The following is a 23,272-nucleotide window of genomic DNA, read 5'->3' as shown; positions in this document are numbered from 1 at the left end:
TCACGCCATCGTCTATAATCTCCATATAGAGAATCACCGCACAGCGAAATGTAACATATGCAATCATTACTATAATGTAATGCCATTTAACGTAATCAATTTGACTCCTCTGCGGGCGAGGGTGGCGCAAATTAACTAGTCACACCCCCTAATGATCGCCACTGGTCGGATTAGGGTTGTGTTACTACAAAATCGATAGATAAAACAATGTCTTACAAAATGTTCAACAATAACTTATGACAATTATCATTTAATATTTATGGTTTAAGATGTTCCAAAAGAAATAACATTTCACTTATTTGAAACTTAAAATCTAAATTATAAAGTTACAATTATATTTGTCAACGTAATAACAAAATCGTACATTACGATTTGATATGTTGTATTTAATATTGATAGACAATTTAATGCGTTATTAGACGTAATCGCATTTAATATATACATACGATTAATAGTTGATCACGTAACCTATCGAATGACGATATCGGATAACGCATGTCATTTAGTTTTCGAAATTTTTAGCGTTTAATATATAAACTCTCAATCAAACTCGCAATCGCAATTATATTTTGGTAAAGACAAAACGGCTTCCGTGGCGCAGTGGTATGCGCGGTGGATTTACAAGACGGAGGTCCTGGGATCGATCCCCGGCTGAGCCGATTGAGGTTTTCTTAATTGGTCCCGGTGTGGCTGGTGGGAGGCTTCGGCCGAGACTGGTTACCATCCTACCAGCAAAGATGTACCGTCAAGCGATTTAGCGTTCCATGTCTTGTAGACACCAAAACGGGTGTGGATTTTCGTCCTCCACCTAATAAGTTAGCCTACTTCCATCTTAGACTACATTATGACTTAACATCAGGTGAGACTGTAGTCAAGGGCTAACTTGAAAATTTAAAAAAAAAACTATGAACAACGCCAGTGTGAATGGCCTCTTAAAATGTAGAGTCCGTCCCTCTGTTTATTTTTAAGTTAGGGGCGACCATAAAATATCAAGAGGTGATTTATTACTAACTGACTGATGTTTTGTTAACTTTTAAACGATGTCTCTCTGAATAGGGGGCGCTTTGGAGGATCACATTTAATAATGTCTTCTGCTAATCTAAATTACATCGTTAATATTTTATTGAGTTTATGTTGAACTGTTGAAAAAATACATGTAAGGTCTTGATAGCACAATATGTCACTTTTTGAAATGATAACTTCTTACGTAACGCGTTACGGCGCCACTCTGTCTGGCTTTCCTTTCTCTCACGCAGGTTTTAAGTATCACTTCTGTCGAGTTTTTGTTTCGAATATTATTGCTTAAAGTAACTAAATAATCATTAGGTATGTTTAACAATATTAACAATGTCTTTATCAATAAGCATACATACAAAGAAAATCTGTTGATCAAAATCTTCATTTCTACATTTATCGAATAGAAATAGCATCGAACGTCATTTCTAATCCATACAATAAAATAAATTGTTTACAAACGCGGAGAAAAGGCAAAGGCCGACCCCTGCGGGGCGTCGCTCCATACATTATCGCCCTGCGCCCTTAATATGCCCAATTGATATTCGATACACTAAATTCACACGTTATTTGTATACGAGGCCATAGCTTTTGTTATAATTCACCAGTTTTCTCGCCTGCAGTTTATTGTCCGGCAAAATGTATTCGGTTAACACAATGACTTATTTTGTGCGCGCGAATTGGTTTGTGCGGATAATAAATGCGGCTATTTGTTTTAATTGTTATGGTTAAACCATATTTGAACTTGTCTCCGCACTGCCGTGCGTGATTGTAATTAACTAAGTAAATCCTAAATCTAATAATTTTGTTTTTTAAGCGAAAGATCACTCAACTCGCCACGAAATCTCGAATTTGATGCTTGAAACCGCTTGATGTAATAAACTTGAAATTTGGCGGGCTGTATTAGCAATCATAATTAATATTTTACTAGCTGACGTCGCGCGTGGTTCACCCACGTGGTTCCCGTTCCCGTAGGAATATGGAGATAATATATAGCCTATAGCCTTCCACGATAAATAAGCTATCTAACACTGAAAGAATCTTTTAAATTGGACCAGTATAGTTTCCGAGATTAGCGCGTTCAACCAAACAAACAAACAAACTCTTCAGCTTTATAGTAAAAAGGAGGTATTTGTATAAAGTTATGATAGTGATAGTATGAATAAGACGTCACGTTGTTTTGACGCGTTGGTGATTTTGTGCAATAATTTTTTGTAGTATAAATGATCATAAATTGTTAAGTGTGCAAACTTAAAAATTTATACGTATTTTTTAAAACTTGCGAGTGTTGCCTTGTAGGCTAAAGTACTACTACTGTTAATAGTATTATTTATATCTTCAAATGAAGCCACTCATATTATATCGATCGAACTTCACTTGAGAAGTTCGTTTGATTATATATAATGTTTTGTAGTATAAATGATCATAAGTGTGCAAACTTTAAAAAATTGTTAAAATATAAAAAAAATGTTTTATTATTTTGTTCAGGATGGAGGCGACGAACTTGGCCCTGTCACCACGCGAGTCCATCAAGTCCAGATCTGACCACAAGACACTGGAAATGAGTAGCAAACCAAACCAGGTAATTTGATTAAAACCGAAGTTAAATATGCCCCTTAACACGTTCGCTGTGTTATGGGGTCGATCGACATCGTAACACAAGGGCGTAACTTCTTTCGGTTTAGAATAGAAAAGAGATAATCCTTAAATACAACTACTCCCTTTTATATCTATTGTACTGCGATTTCCTCCGCGAGAAAATCAGATTTTCGCAAATCCCGCGGGAAATATTTTTCCGGAATAAAAAGTAGTTTATTACATTGCTCAAAAACCTAATTGATTTAGCGGTACCTGAGATTAGTTCGGACAAGGCAGTGGCTACGGCTGGGCATTTTGCCCAAGCAGTTAAACGCGCGGCCTCAGGCCGCGCGCTCATGTTTCCATCGGCCGTCAGCCTGGGGTTTGTGTAAGGCCTTCGTCCGTGGCTTCGGCTAGGCATTCTACTCAATAACAGAAAAAGAAGCCGCGCGCTCAGTGTTTCACTGGCCTGGCATAAAACATGCGAAAATATAAATAGAAGGGGCGAAGGGGTGTTGAAATTGTACATCGATTTTCACGCCGACGAAGTCGCGGGCATCTGCTAGTATATAGTATATAGTAGTAGTATCTGCTAGTATATAGTATATAGTAGTAGTATCTACTATAAGGCGGTGATAGATATAGGAGTTACATCGATTTTCACGCAACGTTTTTTTCTTTGTTTGGTTTCTTTACATACAGGTGGGAACAGTCCTCCTATACGGCGTACCGATAGTGTCTCTAGTCATCGAGGGCATGGAGCGGCTGTGCCTCGCTCAGATCTCCAACACGCTGCTCAAGCAGTTTTCCTACAACGAGATACACAACCGGCGAGTGGCGCTGGGCATCACATGTGTGCAGTGCACGCCGGTGCAGCTAGAGATATTGCGGCGGGCTGGTGCTATGCCTGTGTCTTCGAGGAGATGTGGTATATTCATAAATTCATTATTACCAGCCTGCTTTAACAGCCCAATACATATAGCATACTGATAGTGTCTCTAGTCATCGAGCCTATGGCTGTGCCTCGCTCAGATCTCCAAAAAGCTGCACAAAACACACTACCTACTCAAGTAGTTCTCCTACAACGAGATACACAACCGGCGAGTGACGCTGGGCATCACATGGCTGGGTATCTCATGGCGGGCTGGTGCTATGACTGTGTCTTCTAGGAGATGTCGTATGTTCATAATCATTATCAGTCTATACTAACGGCCTACCACAAGGCGAGGCAAGAGGAGATATGGTTATATGGTGGATAGGTTTTAGGACTATCAAATGACAATGAAAGTAACCTGGAACGACGTCTTGATATAGGGGTGACAGGACTAACTGTCTAACTACGCGTAAAATGTATAGGAATGATAGATCCCATCATAGCTTGATCATGTGAACTGTCGATAACGAATTTCATTCCCATATATTTTCGAAGCGTTAACGTTTGTAGAAAGAGAACCGTCGTGTCACATGGCTACAGGCCCTGGAATGTTTTCGATGAGTTTTGAAAATGCCTAAACTTACATAGATTTTGAGGTGCTCTTTTCGAATTTTCATTTCGGTTACTACTACCTCGTATTTTTGCCGGCGCCACTGGGACTATCTGGAGTTTAAAAATCGTTTTTTTTGGCGATACTTCCTTACCGAGTAAAACGTAAATTAGCGGTAGTTTTACTTATTTGTCTCAAACAGGAATGATAACCCGTCGCGAGGCGGAGCGGCTGTGCAAGTCGTTCTTGGGGGATAACGCTCCCCCACGGCTGCCCGACGACTTCGCCTTCGCTGTACACCACGAGTGCGCTTGGGGTTGCAGAGGTGCTTTCCTACCAGCCAGGTAATCAACAAATAACAGAAAAAAAAGAAACACATACATAGAAAGAAAATATAAGTAGTAAGTATATACATATCACCATGTCCGATGCCGATGGGCATTGGGGTCCCAAGCTAGAATGGCGACCCCGCACTGGACAGAATTGGTCGATCTTTTACCAGGTGGACTGAGGACATCAAGTGAGTCACAGGGAGTCGCTGGATGCAGACGACTTAGTATCGTCCCTACAAAAGGCCTATGTCCTGCAGTGGACGTCCATCAGTTGATATGACGACGATGATGATGATATTATCGTCATTTAGGGGTAAGAACACGTCCTTTGACTTGCTACGATTCTTGCCTCTTCTATACTCATCAGTCCTTTCATACAACTTTTAGGGTACTCTTGACTTGGCCTTTACTGTGAATAAACTCTTTACTTTGTCCTTATCCTTCCAACGTTTTCATTCACACTGGCATTAGTAATCCCTTTTGCTAGTTGCTTTATTATTTCAAATTAGCGTCAACTAACAGTATGGTCTAAGATCCTGCATTAAAGATATACCCTCTTCTGTTATTTATTAGTTCTTTATTAGTTCTACCCCTACTCTAGTGAATACTTACCAATACCTATTGAAAGAGAGGTAGTCAAATTTTGATGCATGGCAAATTTTTATGGTAATTTATACAAGCATAATATTAACAAGATTATTATTTCTAGGTATAACTCATCAAGAGCGAAATGCATTAAATGCGCATACTGTGGGTTATTCTTTTCACCCAACAAATTCATATTCCATTCGCACCGAGTGGGTCCGGGTGATAAGTACATACAACCCGACGCAGCCAACTTCAACTCTTGGAGGAGACACATGAAGCTCAGTGGTAGCCCACCCGTGGAGGTTGTCCACGCGTGGGAAGACGTCAAGGCGATGTTCAACGGTGGGACTCGGAAGAGAATGTTGTCTGCAGCTAGGTGAGGAATCCCAAAATCAAAAATTTTGTTAAGTAGGCTTTAAGCACTTTTGAAACATCAAGTTTGACAATTTTCGAAAGGTAGGTTCTACTGGGAAAAGATGACCCAAGTTTGCATTTTAAAATTAAAAACTTTTGAAAGACCTTCCACAGTTAATCTATTAAGTAGGTAAACTTTAGAATTTAATAAAACTAAAAAAATACTAATCAGCCTACTTCAAAAAGACATAATGTTAAGCAACACTCAAAAGCGAAAAATAGCATCGTATGTTGACTTGTTGTATGACTTCGCAACTGAACGTTGTAGAGTCCAACTCCTGAAGATGCTCCGGTTTCGGGATGAAACGTGCGTCGATATTTTTCTATCTGAGCTGGATGACGCTGTTTGAATATAATAGCAACAATATCCTATGTGCTCTGTATCATCATCATTATCGTCTGTGATCATTGTTTTTTTAAGTAGGTCTGTAGTATGTCATGCTATTTACAGAACACCCTGTGTATAGCGTATTTATGTATATACAATGTCGCCAAGTTCGGTTTGTAACCGTGCCACAGAAGGGTACCAATTCGCAGGCCAGAGGTGGACTCGGAGGCCAAGAGACCGGCTGCGAGCCCCCCCAGCGCGCACACTCCAGTGCCGAGGCTGGCGGACTACGTGTGGGGGGCGCGGCTGCCACTGCCCTACGCCATACCCTGGCTCAAGCCCACTCTATGGTCTCCTGGTAAGTTCCATGCTACAGAAGGGGACTAGGGGACGAGGACTCTCTGGGAGCACACAGCATTGTAAAAGCATGCTGACTGCATGTGGCGAGCTACTATTATACCCTCGCCACTCTATGGTCCCCTGGTAATATCCGCGCCACTCAAGGATACAAATTCGAAATTATGTCCCCCACAGGCAGATGGACGCAGAGGCTAAAAAACTGGTGGCAAGTCCCTAGTGTGTACTTCATTCTTAAATCGTGCCTTGTGAGAAGCTTATACGCTATATCCTGGCTTACGCCCACTCTATGGTCCCCTGGTAATATCCGCGATATAGAACGCAAGATATCAGTGGATTTCGCAGCCAAAATACCTTATCTTTTTTGATTTTCCATTTTCCCAACAAAACCCAAATCGGTGGAGCCAATATTAAGATGACATTTTATGAGTGAACTACATTTTGGATTGCGTCTGGTAGTGCGAATTACACGAGCTTGAACGCAAATAATAACGCATCATTCGCATTGCTCAGGGTATTGTGACTGCAGGTGCACTGACGGCGCTCAGCAGCGTGGGTGCGATAGAGGAGCCGCGTGCGTTCCGCCCGGTGCGTTCACACCGACTGGACTCGCCGCAACTGTCACCCGTCGTCTCGCCGCAGCGGTCGCCCACCAGGTATAGTAAAGCCATTATCCCACCAGGTACAGTAAAGCCACATACACCAGGTACAGTAAAGCCATATACACCAGGTACAGTAAAGCCTTATACACACAACACCCACACAACGCTGCGGTAGACGATGAAGTGGAATTAAGGGTGCTTTACATTTACTATACGGACAGCGATCACTTCGCAGTCTGCGCGGGACAAACAACCGGATCTGACACCACCCCGCCGTCAGGGGCACATGGACTGACCTCCTGGACAACCGCACCGAATCTCAAGGCCTCGACCCTAAAAGGGGTTAGAAGAAACCGGGAAAGAAAATTCTCCACGTCTCACCCGGGTAAGGAGCCAATGCCTCCACCCGACCCACTCGGAAGGATATGACTCACACATCACATGTGATTTTAAGAAACCTTAAAACGCTATTGTGGTGTTAATATAGATAACTCGTAAAGTGTTCTATTGTGGCACTCTCAGTGTAATTTTTGTTGCTGCAACAAAAAACAGAATGACAAAAAGGAAATTAGTTTGGCTTTGCTGTGATAACCGCCTAAATTGAAAAAATAGCAGCTGAAAATCAGCACTGGGGATTGCTTTTTTCATTAAACGGCTAAATGCTGAGCTGTAAACCATTTCTATTTGGTGTGAAAGACAGGCATATAATATGTAAAATAGGATATACTGTTTGTGATATTAAAAAACGTGCGTATTTTTTTAAATAAACAACTAGCAAAAACCTGGTCCTTGATAGTAAAGTATTTGTCCCAGGTCACCGACTACCTCACCAAGACACACCCGGTCACCGCTCCGGTCGCCACTGCAGTCTCCGGTCCGGTCCTCGGTGCCCTCATCGCCTGCGCGTTCCTCCAAGAGTGACCGAGACAGTGACGAGAGTGTGGACATTGAGACCACGGAGGAAGACCAGACAAAAGACGTGGTGAGTCTTGTATTTAACTGTCATAACTAGATTCTCAGAAAGAAAGCATAAATATCTGTTTGGAATGCACTCTCTCAACGATTGCGGTGTTACTTTGTCCGAATTCCTAACGAAACCTAGATAGGAGACGTTCGTTGCGTCTCGGAAACATTTTGGTATTAAAATCGTCTGATGGTGTGATGATAGTCGCCCTCCCGGATAAAACTCTTACAAGAATGGTATCATTGTCTGAATTAAAGCAGATTACTAGTCTAGTTTACTAATAATCTGCTTTAATTACGTACGCCCGCGACTTCACCGCCCTTAGATCTCTTTAATCCAGCCCTTACAGTAGTATCGCAGTAAAAATTGAGTACTTCTTTTGTTTTCCCAACATTTCCCTTCACTTATCTGCTCCTATTGATCGTAGCGTGATGAAAAGTATACTATAACCTGCCTAGGAGTATGAAATAGTAGATTGTTAACCGAGGGTGGAAAGAATCAATTCCCGAGGTATTTAGACGCACGAGCGTAGCGAGTAGGAATTGATTCTTTTACCCGTGTTAAACACTCTACTTTTCATTTCGAATATATGAGGAAATTTCATTTCGATTACGAGGAAATTATAATTATTGTCTATTTATTTGGCCCGCTCTTGGAACGTCGGTAGGTAAAGCAGTCGTCAAATTGGCCGACTGCTTTACCGACGTTGTGACTACTCCCCGCTAGGCTCTCTAAGGAGAATGACTTACGTAAAAATCTCGTTACATCCTACTCGAAGAACCACTAATGGTATAGAATTCACTTTTCCTTTGGTGGAATACCTATTTGCTTATTGCAATATAAAATTACTAGTTTACATTTGTATGGTTTTTTAAATAAACCTTTAGATAGATAGCACTATGCACCTTAAAAACGTCTTGTTTAATCCACCATCTTGGGGAGAGAGAAAAAGAGAAAGCGCAAGAAGAAATGAGACAGCAAATAGTCGTTCGAAAATGACTTTAGACAAAATTCAGTTTAGATTTTTTTCAATATTAAATACTATATATATAATATAAAATATTTAAAATTAATTGTCATTATATTTTTTAATCATTATCTATTGTTTTTAAACTCCGTCACTGTTATGTAACAGATTAGTATCCCTCCAATTTATGTCGACTTTTCAAATTTTATTTAGGGAACTCAACACGTTATTGTTGCGGTTTATTCCGATTAAGAAGTTTGCGCAAAATTTAGAAACTTACATGGCCGTAGCATTTTTTTATAATTACTTTACTTTTTACATAAAAGTTTTCCTCTAGAACTTCATTGACGTCTGAACAGGCTGTATGGTCAATGATCTTTGCCTGTCCCCGAATTTAGTTGGAGACAAATTAAAAAAAAAAACATAAAACTCTTCACAGCTAATGACAGCAGTTCTATTTTTAAAGTTCATTCCGGCCCTTAGGTGGGAAGTAATTTGTATGAGTTATTCCCTCCCTGTGTAGGGAAGCAGCATTTTCCACCCAATACTCAGATCAAAACAACACTACTTTCCGAGTATGAGAAATGAAAAATAATTTTACCAAGTTTTGTTAAAATCCGTCGGGTAGTTTTTGTTTTTATAACGAACATACAGACAGACATACACAAATTTTACTGATTGCATTTTTAGCATCAGTATCGATCACTAATCACACCATGATAGTTATTTTGAAAATATATTTCATGTACAGAATTGACCTCTCTACAGATTTTATGTACAGAAAGATAGGTAGATATCCGCACGACACTGATTCTCAGGAACTTAAAGCTATTAAGAACAACTCGGCGTGGTAATAAAAATACAGCCAAGTAAAGTAGGCAGGTAATAACTTGGGATTAACATATCAGCTACTAATAGAAGGTGGTGACACCGTCCCTTAGTCGTATAATAAATATTCACTAAACAGTAGGTAGCGATTCGTCCTCAGGCCATAGTTAATTGAATAAGCGCATATGACGCGACGGCATATGCGCGTCCCGCCGGGAGTTGCCCGTGCCAGTTAATTACACGCTCCAAGGACGGACAATGCGACGGATTTGTTATTAATGATAGCGGATAGCTGTGTATCTTTGCGACCTGCTTGGGGTATGCTAACTTGCTAACTTGATGTTAGCTGAATGTTTAAGAAGGTCGATAAAGGTCGGCCTTGAAAATTACTGTTGCTTAAAAAAATTTAGTCCAATCATCTGTTCCAAAAAAATAAAATAAGTACCATAATCATCCATACTTATTGACAATATCTATATTATTTTTTTATACCTACTAATATTTTAGAGTACCTGTCAGTTTTTGGTATTGTAGGGGAAGATTAGGTATCTCAGGATCGGCAAAACCGATTTTGAAAATTCTTTTACCACTAGAAAGCCACGTTATTTATGAGTGTCATTTATTATTTTTTATTCCCGTATTCTTAAGGAAACAATGCGAATGAAGCCGCAGGGCATCGGCTACTTAATATGTATCAGTTTTTTTTAATAATTGTTTAATTGTGCTTTTTGTTAATATTTATCAACCTTATTAAAATTTTAATAAATAAACGAGAGAAATGGCTCTAAGAAGAAACCAAATGCTATAAATAGATAGGTAAATACAATACATTGGGACTTTTACTATAAAAAAATGTTGAAACACTTTCCGGGATTGTCGTATGCCAGCTGACGTTTCACTTTTCACTTTTTCTTCTTGAAAACGATGAAAATTGAACAATGGAGTGACAGTTATGTTGAACTTTGCTTGAATTAAAAATGTATTCAAACATTAAGGAGCCGTGATAGCCCTGTGGATATGACCTCTGCCTCCGATTCCGGAGGGTGTGGGTTCGAATCCGGTCCGGGGCATGCACCTCCAACTTTTCAGTTGTGTGCATTTTAAGAAATTAAATATCACGTGTCTCAATCGGTGAAGGAAAACATCGTGAGGAAACCTGCATACCAGAGAATTATCTTAATTCTCTGCGTGTGTTAAGTCTGCCAATCCGCATTGGGCCAGCGTGGTGGACTATAGGCCTTATCCCTCTCATTCTGAGAGGAGACTCGAGCTCAGCAGTGAGCCGAATATGGGTTGATGACGACGAAACATTTCCTAGTTGGCATTGGAAATAGGGCATGCAAGGATCACGTTTATAAAGTGCCACACTTTTTTCAACCTGACCTCAAATCCTTTCGACAGTCTTATATTCCTTTAATTACGAGTGTGTAATTTACATTTTTTATTATATATCATTTATTCAATCATTAACACTGTTAATGACGGAGGAAGGAGGTTGGAGGTGCGCGCCCCGGATTCAAATCTATACCCTCCGAATCGAAGACAGAGGTCGTGTCCACTAGGCTATCACGGCATTATATTAATATATATATACAATAATATAGACTTGATAGTCCAGTGAATATGATTCGGAGGACGTAGATTAGAATCCGGTCCGGCATATGAGTACAACCTAGTTTAAAATCGCAAGTATGATACAATTTCATTACGGATTTCATTGTCAGATACAAATAAATTACTCATAAACATACGAATCGAATGAAACGAATTCAAAAGCGAGGCTTATTCAACGCTCAATACTTAAGTGTATACAAAAAAATGCTCAAATTTTAGCGGCGCAAAACGAAAATCCCCAATTAATTGGTGCACGGAATCCGATCAGTGCTAAATTAAACATTTTCTCTTATTTAAAACCGAAATGAAGTCCATTTGAATTCGGCTACGCCAGTAATTACACAGTTTACGACGTGCAATGTGATCGCGGCCGCCATTTTCTACAAAATGGCGTCCCTCGGGATGTGACAGTTGGAAACTTAAATGGCAAATGTTCGGAACTGAATTTGAATTAATCAATGAATTCATTATTATTGAACGCAAAGGTTGGAACAGTTTTACCTTTTCTAATGCAATTTTCGAAGTTATTTATAATAATTAAAACATGGATGAATTTTTATTAACTAGTTGAGCGTTGGACGATGTTTCTTTCATGGGTTATCAATAAAGAAAGGATACGGTAATTTGCAAAACTTGATAATGATTTTCTGAGTAAAATACGAGTAGTAAATCTACTTCTAAACTTGGTTAAAGATTTTGGTATCAAGAAAACTGCAGCAAATTCTACTTAATTTTAGAACAGGTTTACAAAGCTGCTCTAGTAGGTTCTGACAAAAAGATGGACATAGACAACGACACAAACAGATAAGGGGAGTGTTAACTTGTCAAATTTCATAAAGGATCTCCTTAGAGGATTATGGAGACACCCCGGGTCACAAGTCCCGGCTCTGCTCACAGTTTTCTTTCTACCACACGGTGGACCAGACACATGTACTGTGAAGATATTCGTCTCAGTCATTAAATAACTAATAGCGGATTGCCTTAGAAGAAGCAGACAACTTAAAGAGCTAAACAAGGCACAAGGGTGTAACAACACCAATACCCATACCTCCTATAATTATGCTATTTACATGCTGAATAGAGCATGCATGCAGTGTTGGTGCAATGGACGTCCATCGGCTGATATGATGATGATGATGTTATGCTGAAAATATTCGAAGTAAGAAAAATCAATATCTTATAACCCGAACAAGGAGAGTTATTTTGAGACGATGTTTTGTACAATTCGCAAGTCCGAGATTTTTTCTCTTTCTCTTTCTATAGTATCGTGTTAAACAGAGAGTGATAGATATGAATTAGAAACTCGAACTTTCGAGTTGTACTAAACAGAATAGCCGCCCAGTATTCGTAAGGTACTGGGCCAACGAGACAGTCATTACTTGTCTAAGTATTCCAAATCTCTGGAACCACTAAGTAACTTAAAAAGGAGAGTCTAATCGCGGATTACGTCGGGGATGTGATTGGAAAAATTCCCGTCCAACTTTTTAAATTGGATCCAATTCGAGCTCCGTTTGGCTTCAATGTCCCCATAATGCGATTGCTTCAATACAGACCGCGGTATTAAATTGCATCTTAGAGATGTTTATGTCGTCTATGGGCGAAATTAAGGTTGAGGTAGTTTTGTGTGGTCTATTAAAAATATTGTTACACTAGCTGACGCCGCATGGCTTCACCCGCGTGGTTCCCGTTTCCATAGGAATACGAGGATAATATATAGCCTATAGCCTTCTTCGATAAATGGGCTATCTAATACTAAAATAATTTTTCAAATCGTACCAGTAGTTCCTGAGATTAACGCGTTCTCTTCCGCTTTATAATATTAGTATAGATTCTTAACGAATATCAAAATTAAATATCACTTGTACCAAACGGTGAAGGAAATACGTCGTGAGAAAACCTGCGTATCTGAGAATTTTCAATATTATTCAAGAAAAATGACGTCATAAGTTTTTAAATATTAAAGTATTTAAATCTGTACACAAAAACTAAAAATATAAGATGGAGTATTTTTTTGTTGGTAATTATTAATTATTATAATATTAATTTACGTAATTGTTGTAAGTGTTAAATTTCGAAATACAAATTATGAAAAACTTTCTTTATGCACATGTCAAGAAGATGTGTGACGTTTGTTTTTTTTATTATGTGAACACATCAAATAAAAAAATATTTTATTTTATTGATTTCACATAAGCCCCTACGCACATTACAGTTGCAAAAACACCGAAACGATTCCAAAAAGAACAACAAAAAAGAGACAAGTTCGCAGGGGTTGGTTAACACCCTGAGCACGTAGATAATGGATACTTTGTTAGACGATTCAATTGTACCACTTGATGTCGGTATAAATCACTGCGGTCTGAGGTACGGTAGGTATTTGTATCTCAGTTCTCACGGTCACGTGCCGGTATAAACGAGCACATTACTGTCGTCTAGTCTTAAAAATGGTTTTTTTTTGTGTATTAGAAACAAGGGAAATAAATTTATTACAAACTTGGAAAATATACAATAAATGAAATTACATGGTCTAAAAACAATCCTATATAAATACTTACTAAATTGGAAACCAGTTTGAAATTGGGATCGTTTTTATTTATTTATTTGTTTATTTATTATCATCAAAACTTAAAACTAGCCTTACAGGTATCACCTAATTTTTGATTTTGTCGTATTATGATTTACACAGCATTTGCTAATGCTACAACATATAAACATGGGTTTTTATTTGGTTTGCATTAGAGCACTTTATGATAGAGCTTGTTCGAGGAAATCGTGTTCCTTGCATGACCTTCGAAGTGGACACTTATCGATGATTCTTGGCCATGGTTTGTCACTTAACATCAGTTGGACTATTTCCAATTATTATTATTATTTTTACACAATGTATTTAATAAAACATTAACATTGTGGGAATATGAGTAGGGTGGTTTTTGCGCTGCATAAAAATTTAGTTACTGCGTGAGTTTTTGTGCCTTTTATAATAACCGAAACCAACGTAGCCCTGCTCGACAACCTCAAGATTTGAGTCCTTGGTGGACAAAATAACACATCATAATCATAAACAAAATCAAGTAGATATGTCGATAGAGTTACAGTTAAGTGCCTCGGAAAAGCTAGTATTAATTTGCCAGTTATTATTATATTTATCGGGTCGTAAAAACTCTCGTTCTTCCGCAATCATTTCGAAAAGTTGGGTACGTGTATAATAAAACATCAAGTGGTACAATTGTATCGCACACCCGTACCGTATCGCGCCGATTACTCGATTAGCTACGTGAGTCTACTGCTAACGTGCTCCAGTATTGCGTTTGTCTCTAATGTTGTCGAGGATTACGCGATACGTCTTCCTGATTGGGGGAGTTTGTATTGGACCAGTTGGGAATTGTATATGGGTATATTTTAAACAATCTAAACAATCCTCCTCCTGCTTTGTTGGTTCTATAGGCTTTGGATTACGTGAGCATGGGTTCGAATCTTAGGTCGGGTTATGCAGAATTGATAATATCTTTTTCTAAGAATTAACTTACTTTCTATGTTTGATCTTTCATTGCGTGATCTAATCAGAAATTAAAATTAGGCTTACAAGCATTTTTGAAATGTTAGGTTATGTTATGATGACGCCCTTAAATCTCTTTAAACTAGTCCTCATGCAAAATTCGTTCTTAGCGAACGTCTTCTAACCTATCTACCTCCCTGCCAAATTTTATCTTTGTACGTCAATTGGTTTTCGAGATTTCGTGTTATGTGACCTTTCCAATTTATAAATTAATAAGATAAGTAAAGTTGAAAACCTAAAATGTAAGTTACAAGGGTTCTTGCCTTGGCCCGAAAAGAGCCCTAAACAAACCCAATCAGGGTGCCTCATGACCATGGTGTTTGGAAATCCCTACAAAAGACCATCTATGGCAGATGTAATTGTGATGATTATAGTCTTGGATTCTATCCCAATATTCCCGGCACTATACAAAAAGCCTATAAAATAGAGACTATAATTTGGAAGTCAAGATATGCAAATGCATAATTATAATCCAGTCTCTACTAATGAATAAGGCACACACAAAGCGTCGGCGCGAAGAAGAATCTATTAAAACGATTATGTTTACAAACTCAAGCGGTGGCCGGTTGTTTTAATTTAGTAAATCGTCGGCCGCCCGCCCATGTTTGTGCGCGCGCCCTAATTTGAACAGTACACGCGTAGACATTACAATCGCTTTCAAGAGTGCTTAACTTAATTCGAGTGTTGTTCTAACTTTAAGCTGAAGACCTTTGGTGTTATTTGCCTTGAGTTCGAAGGTCCGGGGTTCAAAGAAGACTCAATAGTTTGACGATTAAGGGTCTGAACGTACGTTGGACCATTGTCGTATCTACTCCTACTGTAACTTATAAGCAATTCGATTAATAAGAGTGGAAAGGGGAATATTGGACATCTTTTCAATTTAAGATTAACAATATTTATAGTACACCGTAAGTTTTAAAAAAAATCGTGTGTATAATTATTAATTAACTTTCATTTTGAATTTTAAATAAGTTCATCTATTAAGAATTATTATTCACTCCCACAATTAATTACAAAACGTAAATTATAAAGAATAAAAAAAAAATTGGTAAGTAGATTATTCGTTCGCTTTATAAGGTGTAGGTACCTTACTGTAACCATTTCGTAATATACCATTAATTTAATCTTAATATATAAATGCGAAAGGTCATTCATTCATCACAAAATCTCGCAAACCGCTTGACGTATTTAGAAGAAATTTGGCAGTGATGTAGATTATAGTTAGTACTTCTCCGCTAAGAACGGATTTTGAGATATGGCCGAATTAAGGAGGTCAAAGGGCGGACGAAGTCGCGGGCGTCCGCTAGTATTAAATAATGATGTTAAGTAAAGTCGCAAACATACAATCAAAGCTTAGTTAATATTTAATGGAGGCACTGACTAATATAACAATTAATAAATGACATTGTTTAATCACTTAGTATCAGACAAAGCGTACCAAATAGGAGATTAGCATGACGCTTGTCAGCTCACATCGGCGGTCTAGATCCAAATCCGCTTAACAATGACCGGCCCGCGGCTACTTTATGGTAATTGCTATGGTTCTATAGTCTATACCCTCTGTATCTAACTGATGCGACTTTGTTAGTAGATACCTTTTAAAATATTTAAAGAGTTTTATATTTATACAATCTAAACGGTTGTCGACGAGTGTTAAATAAGTTAGTGTACTTGAATTATACACACTTTTCTATATCTATACTTATAATAAAACTGGTCGATTTCTATACATTTCTTCGCAATTTGAGATTTCACTTAAACGTATAAGTACGCAATAAAAAGTATCCTATTTCTTAAAGACCTTCTCCGTATTATGGTCTTAAACCGTGCCAAGTTTTATTTGAATTCATCCAGTAGTTTCAGCGTGATGCCCGAATAACAAAAAATCACGGACGGACAGACAGACAGACATACGGACAAAAAAAAACGAAAAATAATATTTTCAGTATCGATTATATAATGCCCCCCCAACAAAAATTTTCAAAATATCTTCAATGTACAGAATGTATTCTAGATGGCGCTAGTAGTACTCTATGCCACGGTAACGTTTGGTATTACAAATGGTTTATGTCAAAGTCTGTCAGTACTCAGTCTCAAATTGCGAATAAATGTATAGAATTCGACCAGTTTTATTATAAGTATAGAAGATATACATATATATAACCTTTACAAGATTACCACTTACGTTACATATTAACGTCTGTAATCTATTAAATACACAATATTAATGTTTTATTTCATTAGTAAACAAAACACTTTAATAAACAATTTTAATCCAAACGCTATCAGTAATTTCATCGCTTCCAAAATGTTATTTATTGTTCCACCGAACATTAGTGACAGTTCGATGTTATCTTGATTCAATATTATATTTTAGTTAATTCTTTTTCGTTGCGTAATATTTTTTTGTTCACATTAGTCTTTATAAGGAAAATTTTCAACATCATTTTACTTTGAGGAGTTAGTAAAAAATTTTTTTTAACATCATTTTACTTTGAGAAACTAGAGCCTTTCCAGATTACTAACTACGGGTTGCGGGTGGGGCTCGCGTATTTTTTTTAATTTTAATTAGTATTCAAATTAAAAAATATTTATATAAAATTCATTATCAGTTTATTTTTATCAGGACTACTTAACTTACACTTAACGTGCTAGGCACTGGTGTAACACCACCAAGTTCCCAACTCCAAGAAGAAAATTAAAGCTCTGTATTTCATAGACCGACCAGGATTCGAACCCAGGTCCTCGTGATCTGAAGCCACATAGGCTAACAACTGGATCAACTATGCAATAGAAATATATAAAAATAATGACAGATTATTCCGAAGCGTATGAAAGGCGTCGATCTGAAATGATGGAGACCGGTAGTAATCAACGCTTTAGAGCACCCTTTAGTTAATCCCTTCAAAGGAAGGGTTGGGGTTGCTAGGTTAATAATTATTTAATCGCCGATAATCGCTTGCGTTTAAGGTTATCTACTACATAAACAAAAACATTTGCTCAAGTTAATACAATTGTTTAAAGTCTAATTAAAAATTCCAAGGGCAAAAGTAGATTTGATTATCGATTAGAGACGAATTAGCATTCATTGAACGCAGAGAGAAAAACTCCGAGAAGAGCCCTGCTGGCCTATTCACTAATTTGGTTTTTATTAACAACAACACACTAATAAATATAAAGGCGAAACTTTATGTGTAAGTGTATAAGTGTAAAAGTGTGTAAGTGTGTAAGTATGTTTGTTCCTCTTTTACGCTGCGGCTACTGAAGCGAATTTGGCTGAAATTTGGAATGGAAATAGATTTTTCTCTAGATTAACATATAGGCTTTTGATCCCGGAAAAATCCATAGTTCCCGCGGGATTTGTGAAAAACTGAACTCCACGCGGACGAAGTCGCGAGCGTCCGCTAGTATTAAAATAAACATCAAAGCAACTGACAAAATTTGATGACATTTGTTCGGTTGATTTGATGTTTATTTTATCTATTGTATGATAACCACAAGGGGTTGTTAATAGGCACCGAATGACATTTGTCTTGAATCTTAATTTCGTATATGTCAACTAACACTAAAGTATGTCAAAGTTGGTGAATTAGCCTGTTGGACTTGTGACCAAAGGGTGCAGGGTTAAGGAATTCCTTTAAAATCAATTAACACTGTCCTTCTCCGCTTGTGTTGTTCTCCCTGCCTAGCCAAAATTGGTAACATCCTACTTGATCAGCTTTGGATACACGTTCTATAGTATAACTTAATACAGTTTTAGTTAGGCCAAGGTCTTTATGAAAGTTACTTGCTTAAAGAATGTGGCCTTGCTAGATAATAATGTAATTGCGGTGGCCAATTTTATCTTGAAGTAAGCTGTTTACGCCATAGTCCTCTTTCCCCTAAAAATAACATTGAAATAGTAGTATAACTGTTTGTGACAAAACTCGTTGGGGGAAGTACTGCAACAAAGCAATATTGCTGTGTTTCAATCATAAGGGGATAGTCACAGTCTAATTACAGGCACATGAGTCTTAACACTAATGCCTTAAGTTGCTAGACACAGGAGGACTAGGAGTGGGTTTTTTGAGTTCTTTTTCGAGTGTTGCTTTGACTGATAAATGGTTTTCCACTTACTTACCGACAAGTATTACTATAAAATAACATCTAAGCCTTAGTATGCCGCGTGGGTACTGCCGTTTGCTTTTCAGAAACGTGAGATTAATTGACCGTCAATGGCGACCTTTAGATCGAATTTAACCTCGTCGTCATCAACCCATATTCGGCTCATTGCTGAGCTCGAGTCTCCTCTCAGAATGAGAGGGGTTAGGCCAATAGTCCACCACGCTGGCCCAATGCGGATTGGCAGACTTCACACACGCAGAGAATTAAGAAAATTCTCTGGTATGTAGGTTTCCTCACGATGTTTTCCTTCACCGATTGAGACACGTGATATTTAATTTTTTAAAATGCACACAACTGAAAAGTTGGAGTCGCATGCCCCGGACTGGATTCGAACCCACACCCTCCGGAATCGGAGGCAGAGGTCATATCCACTGGGCTATCACGGCTACTTTTAATTTTAACTACTACTAGGAATTTAACCTGCTAAGATTGAATTGTCACAATACAAACTCTGCCCGAAAACATAATTATTTCGTCCGTATCTTTGGTTACAAATGCCGAGGTGGCATTTAGTTTTTTATTTATACTCGCGCCTGCCTCATTCCGATGACATTTCGGCCTGTTTTTATTGGTTGCGTCGTGTGCGGAACATTAATTCTGCTATTCAAACTATAATGATCTTTTCTGTAAAGGGACAGAGCGTAAATGTGAAAAACAAACGCATAATATGTCATGCCATACTTTTTTTTAATTTAGGGATATAGATATAGATATTTATTTACGTACACTTACAATATACATTTAGAGACATACACAAATAATATAACTAGCTCACATTGACTTATACGTACATCTATGACAAGTGCACACAACATTCACTAAAAAAAACATGTAAACAGTCAAATATCACACAAGGAACAAAAGAACAGGTATAACTTAACGTAATGATTATGGGGAAGAACTCACCGACAGATGATCGGTGAGTTTTTTTTAAAGACATTATATGATTTGAAAAATATGTCGATGCCAGGTATAGAACGAGATAGTTCATTATATTTTGCGCATATACGAGCAACGGGGGCTTGGTTTCCGAGATGTATTCTAGCGAAAGGGATATGAAATGTTTTACGCTTCTTGCAATGACGGGAATATCTAATCGGAACCGAAAGACAGACCCGGTCAAGTAGGTGTTGTAAGTAGTAGTTGTAAGTGCTGCATTTCACCTCATAATTGTACTGTGTATTTCTCGCCTACTGCGAAGAGACATCATAGACAGATGATAATATCAATTTAATAATATTTAAGATGCAGCCATTTATGATCACAAAGACGTGAAATTTTGTATTGACGTTCAAACAAAATTACGTACCTATGATTCGAGCGCTTGGTGCGGGTGACAATTGCCGTAAGACGTTCATAATACGTACTACTATCGTGAATCGTGGCAAACTTTCAAGAGTAAAATGAACTGTCACCCACACCTTGCTACAGCGCACGAGATATAGGTATATCTTTGATATTTGTGCATTTCATAATGTAAAATGTCACATTGAATGTAAGTAAGCTAGGAATACATAAGTATATGATTTTTAATTTAATTACGTTACAAGGTTGTTCATTGATTTTGACATTTTACAACCTTACAAATACAAAGAGCGCGGCAATCTTTGTGTTTAATCAAATGTTACCTCTTTATAATATTAGTTTAGCCGTATAGTGTACCGCCCATACACTACATAGGAAATTTTTGAAGTGATAACAACTTATGGAAGGGTAAACTGCTTCGTAACTGTCCCAGGGTAACATCAGCGAGTGGAGCATGATAAAACATATCAATTCAAGAATCAATCAAATCAGAATGTTGTAGATGTCCCTAGTACCCGTACAAAACGCTTTGCGTCTTTTTTTCTCATACGAACGGCTAAGGTTTGGAATACCCTTCCCAAGTCTGTGTTTCCTGAATCTTATAACTTGGGTATCTTCAAAACAAGAGTGAAAAGGCACCTTCTAGGCAAGCGTGTCCCATCTTAGACTGTATCTACACTTACCATCAGGTCAAATCATGGTCAAACGCGAGCCTATTTGCACTAAAAAAAAAATTGCTTTTATTGAATTTAACTTTACAACAATATAAGTTATGGGTTAGCACCGCATGGTTGGCAAGACCAAAAAGAGAGAGCCGGAAAAACACACATGACAAGCTTACATAGAATGACAGATCAGTGTTTCCATAAATGATTATAAAAAAGATGTAGACGCATAGACAATATTTCCAACAGTAACGTAACGCGTTACGGCGCCACTCTGTCTAGATTCCCTTTCTCTCATGCATATGGCAGCAGGGTTATCACTTCTATCGAGAGCCCCGAGACACATACTTTTTTTTAATAATAAATTGTCTAAGTACTATGAATAGCTCGCGTGTATGGTCCAATAAATAATCATAACGGAAGTTAATACGGATTTGTTTATTGATTGAATAAAGAGTCGTCTGCGAGTCGCTCGACACGCCGATGTTGTTGAATAATTACACGGAGCGCTGAATACTTTATGAGACAGCTACAGACTTGGATACGCGTAGAACTACACACGTAGTAATACGTAGCACCAGTGTTCGTAGCGTAGCGTGCCATAATGGGCCCAAATTGTGTCATCATCATCATCATCATCATATCAGCCGATGGACGTCCACTGCAGGATATAGGCCTTTTTTAGGTACTTCAAAACATCATACTAAGCCGCCTGCATCCAGCAAATTGTGTTAGTATCAAAAATTGTTTTTACCCCAAATGAGGGTATTTTCACAAAGGAAACATTGACGAAACAACGCCCATTGAATTAAATAACTATAAGATCTTGATTATTAAATGTTATTAAGTACTTACAATTGTACAATTACAAAAACAGCCCCTTATTTTTATACTTGTAGTAAGCCAAGTAATACGTACACACAAATACAACATATATACAAAACAAACATAATATACACAATTATAGACTAAATTGACTTAAACCGTACCTGACGGTTTTCTCAAAAAATAAGACTTCCATAGTATACCAACTGGCATGAAACATAATTCTATGCAGTCTTACACGTAAAGTTAGTCTAATAGAAAAATATTGTGCTATTTAAAAAATATTAAACATTAAGTTTTTATTGAAAAATTCATTATTTTTTCTGACATAATGGTCAATAGTCAATAAATAGGCAAGCAAGTCGAGTAAAACATACCTAGTATATTGGTTTCGTGTCACTTCTGTTGGTTTATGAAGTCTACGCTGTAACTCGATGGCTTTTAAAATTAAACAACAATAATTACTGCGAGCTTTGTCTGTTATGTCAGTATTGTAGCGCTTAACACGAACCAGCGGCTCTCAAAGTTTGTTAGAGGAAAAAATAGTTATTATTTTTTTGATTACTTTGACAAGATATATTTTACGTATGTAAGTTATAAGCCTAAAGTGTTCGGTTTTCAATTTGAGTGATCGTGGGATCGATCCAGCCCGTTGGACTATTATCGTATTTTTTGGGATCAATCCCGATTAATTGAATTATTGTCACATTTTTATAAGATCGATTGGACAATTTGTCGTATTTTGTTAGGATCGATACCGGTCCGTTGGACCTTTGTCGTGTTTTTATTTATTTATATAATATGCTGTATTGCATAAAAGAAAACCAATAACAAGGAAATTAGAAGAAAACATAGCAAACAAGTATGTGCAAAGATAATCTTATTGCTACGAGTAGCACTATCTGCCAGAAAAGTTTTGGAAGTATTAATGTATTATAATTAATTTTTTTTTACTATTTATTCTTCTTATCTTTTCTTCTATTCTTCTATTCTTTTTACTATTTATTCTTCTATTCTTTTGACTATTGTCGTATTTACTATTATTTTTGCTGCGCTAGGCTTTTCACTTAGTTGGAGGTAAAAGAAAATACTGTTCGTCTTTAAAAGTCAGCAAAAAAAAATTTAAAAAAAAAGAACTATAACATTTTGGGAAGCTCTGATTGCTTTGGTTTAAAGTTATTAGTTAAGTGATAGCCGATAGTCAACATCGGAGTTATTACGGTAATCGACGCTTCGTGTCAAATCTGATAGCAATCGGATCGCTCTCGTGACGGTAATCGAACTACACACGACCTTATAACACGAAGGCGTTTTTTGCAGTTTTTGTCTATTTTTCAAATATATTTTTAGTATTAAAACCGTTATTTTGCATGATTTACTAGAATAATAAATTTTGCTTTTTTACCCGACTACAGAGGGTAGGTATATTATGACTGAATGACTTAAAAGTATTAAATAACTCACTATGAGTATTTGCAATTATTTACTAACTAATACAATGATATTTAACTAAATTATTTACCTAAATCTATTATAAAAATAAAAAAAGAAATATAAAATTATTTGACCGATCTAATCTATAGGTATACCTACAGTAGAACCAAAACATATGTACAAGATAGAACCTAATTTCAACGATGGAATAACCTTGACGCTTCTGTTTCATCATCATCATAATTATCAGCCG

General features: G+C 37.4%; 1 protein-coding gene across 1 annotated transcript in view; it reads left to right on the top strand.

Annotated features, from left to right (window-relative positions):
* Nucleotides 1-2,503: 2,503 nt before the first annotated feature.
* LOC112044660 (SKI family transcriptional corepressor 2) overlaps nt 2,504-23,272 on the top strand; it is a gene marked incomplete in the record, with an annotated part of 23,122 nt that continues 2,353 nt past the window's right edge. Inside the window, 7 exon segments of the mRNA XM_052886458.1 lie at nt 2,504-2,596; nt 3,295-3,520; nt 4,279-4,420; nt 5,118-5,372; nt 5,930-6,096; nt 6,625-6,751; nt 7,511-7,675. Coding sequence (XP_052742418.1) covers nt 2,504-2,596; nt 3,295-3,520; nt 4,279-4,420; nt 5,118-5,372; nt 5,930-6,096; nt 6,625-6,751; nt 7,511-7,675 — 1,175 coding nt within the window.

The sequence above is a fragment of the Bicyclus anynana genome, chromosome 17 (assembly GCF_947172395.1).
Source record: "Bicyclus anynana chromosome 17, ilBicAnyn1.1, whole genome shotgun sequence".
Classification (NCBI taxonomy): Eukaryota; Metazoa; Arthropoda; class Insecta; order Lepidoptera; family Nymphalidae; genus Bicyclus; species Bicyclus anynana.
This window is presented reverse-complemented; position numbering and strand designations above follow the sequence as displayed.